At 38.5% G+C, this 6,454-nt stretch overlaps 1 protein-coding gene across 1 annotated transcript; it reads left to right on the top strand.

Moving 5' to 3' along the window:
* The first annotated feature begins 468 nt into the window (after positions 1-468).
* LOC145682878 (uncharacterized) lies at positions 469-3,168 on the top strand. The gene has a single exon (XM_081754248.1). The coding sequence runs from the start codon at positions 469-471 to the stop codon at positions 3,166-3,168; it is 2,700 nt and encodes an 899-aa protein (XP_081610374.1).
* The last annotated feature ends 3,286 nt before the right edge of the window (positions 3,169-6,454 follow it).

Here is a 6,454-nt window from a genome sequence, read left to right as displayed (position 1 = left end):
CCTATGGAACTACATGACAACAAGGAAATAGCTGAAAAGAGATGTGTGAAGATGACCTAGAAGCTGTGGCAAGAAGGAAGATACGAAGACTATGATAACGTTTTTCGAAACTGGTTGGAAGAAGGAATCATAGAAGAAGTACCGGAGGAGGAGCTGGACAATCGAAGTTACTATTTACCACATAGGGCAGTGATAAAAGAGAATTCCACTACCCCAATCAGGCCAGTTTTTGATGCGTCTTCAAAAACAAAGGGTGCATATTCATTGAATGACTGTTTAGAGAAGGGTCCAAACTTAATTGAAGAAATTCCGGCACTTATGCATAGGTTTAGAGAGAAAAAGATAGGGATTATATCGGACATTAGAAAAGCTTTCCTGCAAATTTCGGTAAATAAAAACGATCGTGATTATTTAAGATTTCTTTGGTGGGAGAATTTTGACGAAAGGAAGTTTAAAACTTTTAGACATATGCGAGTTGTTTTTGGCGTGAATTGCAGTCCCTTTCTGTTGGGGGCCGTTCTTAATTACCATTTAGAAAATGCTCCCCGTGAATATGAAGAAATAGCTAGTAAATTGAAACAATCCCTTTATGTCGATAATTGTGTCACGTCTGTTGACAATGAAGACGAAATGTTTGCTTTAATCGAAAAATCAAAGACGCTGCTCAGTGAAGGTAAATTCGATTTACGAGGATGGGTATATAGTGGTTCTTCTATAGGCAGTAATGATGTTTACACTCCAGTTCTAGGTATGTTATGGGACACATGTACAGACACTTTATTGTGTGATACAAAGAATTTAGGCAGAGTAGAAGGGCCAGTGTCCAAACGAGTTATTTTATCTACTGCTCATAAGTTATTTGACCCTCTAGGATTTCTGTCACCTGTGACGTTGATTCCAAAATTGTTACTTCAAGAAAGCTGGGAAAGTAACAACTCTTGGGACACACCAGTTTCTTCAGAAATTTCCAGGAAATTCGACAGGTGGTATCAAGAACTGTCGATGTTGGCCGAAATAAAGATTCCTAGACAGTTTGCACAAGATGGTACAAGGAACTCTTGGACGTTACATGTTTTCTGTGATTCTAGTAAAAATGCATATGCTTCTGTCGTGTTTTTGAGAAGTGAATGCAATGGAGAAGTTAATGTCCAGTTGTTATTCAGCAAAGCACGTGTTGCGCCATTGAAAAAGTCAACTATTCCACGTTTAGAATTAATGGCCTGTTGTATCGGAGTTAGACTTGCTGTGTCTGTGATTGAGAGTTTAAATTTAGACATTCCTGTGTTCTATTGGACTGATTCTTTGGTGGCGCTTTACTGGATAAAAAATGATGAACCTTGGGGAGTGTTTGTAATGAATAGAGTGAAGGAAATTCGAGCTCTCTCCGATGTAAAGTGTTGGAGACATGTACCGGGAAATTTGAACGCAGCTGACCTACCCTCAAGAGGCTGCAATGCTGCAGCGTTACTTAAGAGTAAATGGTGGGAAGGACCTGACTGGTTACGGCAGACAGAAGAATTCTGGCCGAAAACTGATATGAAGCCAAATGCGCTTGAAGTAAATCATGAGAAACTGAAAACAGTTGTTTCGTTAAGTGTTGCAAATGAGCCAAAGTGGTATATGCAATATTTTTCAAATTATGAGAAATTAATACATATGGTTGCATGGATCTTGCGTTTTATCCATAATTGTTGTTCAAAGGAAAGTGAAAGGTTAACGAGTGAGCTATTGGTATTTGAAATAGAATCAGCTGAGAAGGTTATAATGAGAACTATCCAGAAAGAATGTTTTGTTAGTGAACCAGATCGTTTGAAACAATTGTGTACTTTTGTTGATGGTGAAGGTTTGATTAGGTTAAAGACTAAAATTGCACGTAGACTCGATGAAGATGATTTTCGGAGTCCTATTGTATTACCACCTGAGCACGAAGTTGTGAAGATGTTAATATTGAAGGAACATTTGAAATCATCTCATGCTGGAGTTCAAGTATTATTGACGAAGTTGCGTGAAAGGTTTTGGATTCTTCGTGGGAGAAAAACTATAAGTTCTGTTGTTCGAAGATGTGTTAAATGTAAACGGTATGATGCAAAAAATATTAATGCTACACCAGCTTCCTTGCCAGAAGACAGAGTTAAAGATGCATTAGTTTTCGAAATAACCGGAGTAGATTTAGCTGGGCCTCTCTTCCTTCAAGATGGGAAAAGATGTTGGATTGTCGTGTTTACTTGTGCCGTTTATCGTGCAGTGCATTTAGAACTGGTACTGTCTTTATCGACCTCTAGTTTTTTGTCAGCATTAAGGAGATTTATTGACAGGCGCGGAAGGCCGAAGGTAATTTATTCTGATAATGGAACGAATTTTGTCGGTGCAGATAATCTCTTTAAGTTAATCGACTGGGAACAAATTTCTTTGTACTCATCAGTAGGAAGAATTCAGTGGAAGTTCATTCCACCTACCGCTGCCTGGTGGGGTGGATGGTGGGAGCGAATTATACAAATGATCAAGAAACTTCTTCGTAGAACGTTGGGTAGAGCGTCTTTAAGCTATGAAGAATTGAGTACAGTGTTGTGTGACATAGAAGCAGTTATCAATGCACGACCGTTGACTTATTTGTCAGAAGATTCAAACGATCTCACACCCATTACTCCAGCTATGTTTTTACAAGATAATTTGGAGATAGGAGTACCTGATCTGGATCATATAGAGACAGTTGACAAGTCAAAAAGATTTAGAAGATTGCAGCACATAAGAACACAATTGAGAGATAGATTTCGTAGTGAGTATTTAAGTCAGTTAGTACTGAAGCAAACCGGAAAGAAAACTTATCGAGAAATAAAAGAAGGAGTCGTTGTACTTGTTGGAAGTGACAATAAGAGAAAACTAGACTGGCCTTTAGGAAAAATTACAAAGGTGTTCCCTGGGAAGGATGATATTGTAAGAGTGGCTAGGATTAAGACTGAGAGTGGAGAAATTATAAGACCTGTTCAGCGGTTGTACCCCTTGGAAGTGAGTTTTGTTCAAACCGAAGAAGGTGTTGTGCAAGCGAAAAATGAAGAGGAATGTCCGTCTAAAACCTTGACTTTAGGTAAAATTGAAGAAAAGGGTGAACGTGTTGTCACAACAAGAAAAGGTAGAAAGGTGAAGATACCTGTACGGTACTTAGTGTGATTTTGTTTTGATTTATTTGTGATAAATCAAAAGGTGGGAGGATGTGGAGTTTGTATCTGGCAACATTGTGAAAAGTCTAAAAACATTTGACTGTAATGGAACGCAGTAGTTGCGGCAGAAGCTATAGAAAAGGTTGAAGTAATGTGTACCGGTAACATTTGTAATTTTTGAGGACATTCAGTCAATTTGTATGGTTTTGGTCTTGTTTGTAGAATGATAGTAATGTGTGATGTTTAATGGAAAATAGACAAAAGATAGAAAGTTGTGTTTTGATTCTTAAACACGAATTGCTTTTATAGACTGTAACAGATGATATGTTACAACTGAAATGTCTCTTCTCTTTGGAAATATTTTAGATTAAAATAAAAAATAAAGTTTAAAAGCTACTTATAATTTTGAGTTGTATATCATTAATCGTACTCTATACCAGTAATCGCCAAACCGTCGATCGCGAGCTATTGGTAGTTCGCGGGGACATGTTCGGTAGATCGCGTTAACGATCCAGTTGGCTAACCATGATTCCTCCACTGAGCTGAAGCTAATGACAGAGGCGCTGACGACAACAATTGATTGTTTCTCCCGCGTAATTGCTATTGTCAGCCTCATCTCACAGTTGATTATATACGCGTGGGTAAATGAAATATCTTAAGTTTTACATTCCACGATTATGCCGCCAGGCTAAAGGAGACGATGATTATGAGAAATGAATGAAATGATGGAATGAAGAAAGTGGGAGGAAACGGGAGAACCTTAGAAAACCCACGCACACGGCGTTTGTCCACCACAAAGCTCACTTGGTGCGAGCTGGGATCGAAAAGAACCACATACACAAGAGAGGAACGCTCTACACTAAGCCACCGCTGCCCCGATAGTAGGAATATGCGCCTGGGATGGTTTACGTTGTTTTTGATATGTATATTAGACATTTGCTAACTTGAATAGTTTGATTTTTTGTGTGTATATTAGACATTTGCTAACTTGGATAGTTTGATTTTTGTGTGTATATTAGACATTTGCTAACTTGGATAGTTTGATTTTTGTATGTATATTAGGCATTTGCTAACTTGGATAGTTTGATTTTTTGTGTGTATATTAGACATTTGCTAGCTTGGATAGTTTTATTTCATATTTACTAGAAATGTAAATTTATAGGCAATAAATAAATGTAAGATTTAAAAAATAGTGGTAGTTATTTCGGTAGGTAGTTCACAGAAAAATTTAAATATGGTACGGTAGTTCAGAACCTTCATATGTTTGGCAACCACACTGAAAAAAATCCGTTCTACGGACAGCGGCATATTGCACAAATATACGGAATCACATTGCGTACTGCAGAAATCAATATAGAGCATACGTTATCCATATGCTAAATACGCACTGCCCTTAGATGTTGCATCATGCTGTTGCAGGATGTCTGACATCTAACATATTCCGTATATCACATGCTTATACATATGTTACATTCCTCAGGTATATGTATGTAGGCCTACGTCCATTTGTATGTGAGATCCTGACCGTGCATATTGTTTCATACAGAACGTAAAGTATTATAAAACATGCGTTTTCAGTTATACGTCTGCTGTACGTTAAGTCCAAAAACTACAGGAATTACGAGTGTAACCTATCTTTTTAAGTACGCCACCTACAATTTCTTTTCTCAGTGCACTGTTCCATACCAACGTCTTGCTAGTGTCGTAATGAAAAGGACGTTGTGAGGAGGCGCGCATCCAGAAATTTTTGTTGCGATGCCTTCAAGCTTTGCAAGGGGTGGTATCAGGTCGGTAGCCAGCCCAAAAATGTAGGGGGGAGGCGGTAGGAGTTAGGGGAGGCCCGACCCAACCATATTATAGTTCATCACTATATTATAGTTCATTTACAAGCTTACCGTGAAAATTTAGGGGGGCCCCGACCCACCCTTAGCCCCCCGTGGATACGGGCCTGGGTGGTATCCAACACTACAAGCCAAGCCATTACTTCTATGTAGTATGGAACAGGTAACAGCACGCGAAAATATCATAAGTAATTCAAAACTATTTCCACCAATTTTTCAGGAAAATGATAGAACTAGATTGTTTCTGCCAGAGAAAGAATACAGATGAAGTGTAAGATCAAGTGTTCATGCTTCATCAATAATATCCCTGTTAGACAAGCATTGGCGCAAATCTGTCTTCAACATTGGGGGAAGGGGGGGTAAGGCCTTTTCCATATTTTTTTTTAAAGCGACGTTCAAAATATTTTATGAAGTAGAAAAACAATGCTGTAGAAGATCAGGGGAGTAGAGTTTGCCTTCAACATTGGGAGGCGGGCAGATTTGAGGCTCATTCTGGAGGACATCAATTTCACCTCACTTTCCTTTGTGGCAAATCATCACATTTCTCCCCGAAAAAACACATTTTAAATCGGATTATTGGGGGGAACAATCCCCCATTTTTAAGATTGGGGGGACATGTTCCCTTCATCCCCCGGGATTTGCACCAGTGTAGACAAGTATCGTTTAATTGAGAAGTGTACAAATGTATGTTGTGCTAGGAAGTTTTCGGGGGAAGACGGAACCTGTGGACCTCTTCATGTGGATGCGTCCCTATTCATGAGCATACTTCACTTCTAGTTACATCTTAATGACTGGCGACGTTACCGTAGTACAGCATCAATTTTGGTTTACAAAAATAGAAAATAGTTTTTTCTCTCATACTCGTATTCCCGAAAATCATGCATGAGATTTTAATTCATTCAACTTTGCACATCTTTTCGTGAAATGCTAATGACAATGTAATTTTTTTAAAATTGTAAGATAAGGTAAGACTATAAGAATTTAAATACTCAGAAAACTAGGTTAGATGTTTATGTTCTAGTGTCTGGAGAAAACAACAGATTTATAGCTATTTTGTGGGACACGTGGATGCCCTTTAACCGCAATGATTTCAAGTGTTGTGAAACGATGGTGTTAGTAGCTTTGGAGGAAATAAAGGGTTCTTCCAACAGAGAGAGAGAGAGAGAGAGAAAAGACAAGTTTAAGGAGGTGGGAAGAAGGAGAGACCTTCAGGTTCTATTTACTCCGGTACTTTAAGGTCAAAATGTTGGAAAAGGTTGACGTGACCCACCACAAAGACTGCTTCCTTGAAAATCTCCCTCGTCTCCGAAAGACATTTGTGGCTTCTTGCGACCTTCTACATTGGAAAAGAAAAAAAAAAAAAAAAAGACAAATTCCCTCTACTTATAAAGTTCACATTAGTCAGCGTTGCCAGCTCGTATAATCTTCTAATATGTTATACGTATAATTAAGAAG

The sequence above is a fragment of the Thermobia domestica genome, chromosome 1 (genome assembly GCF_964235325.1).
Source record: "Thermobia domestica chromosome 1, izTheDome1.hap1.1, whole genome shotgun sequence".
Lineage (NCBI taxonomy): Eukaryota > Metazoa > Arthropoda > Insecta > Zygentoma > Lepismatidae > Thermobia > Thermobia domestica.
The sequence above is the reverse complement of the archived record's forward strand: the minus strand, read 5'-3'. Positions and strand labels throughout refer to the sequence as shown.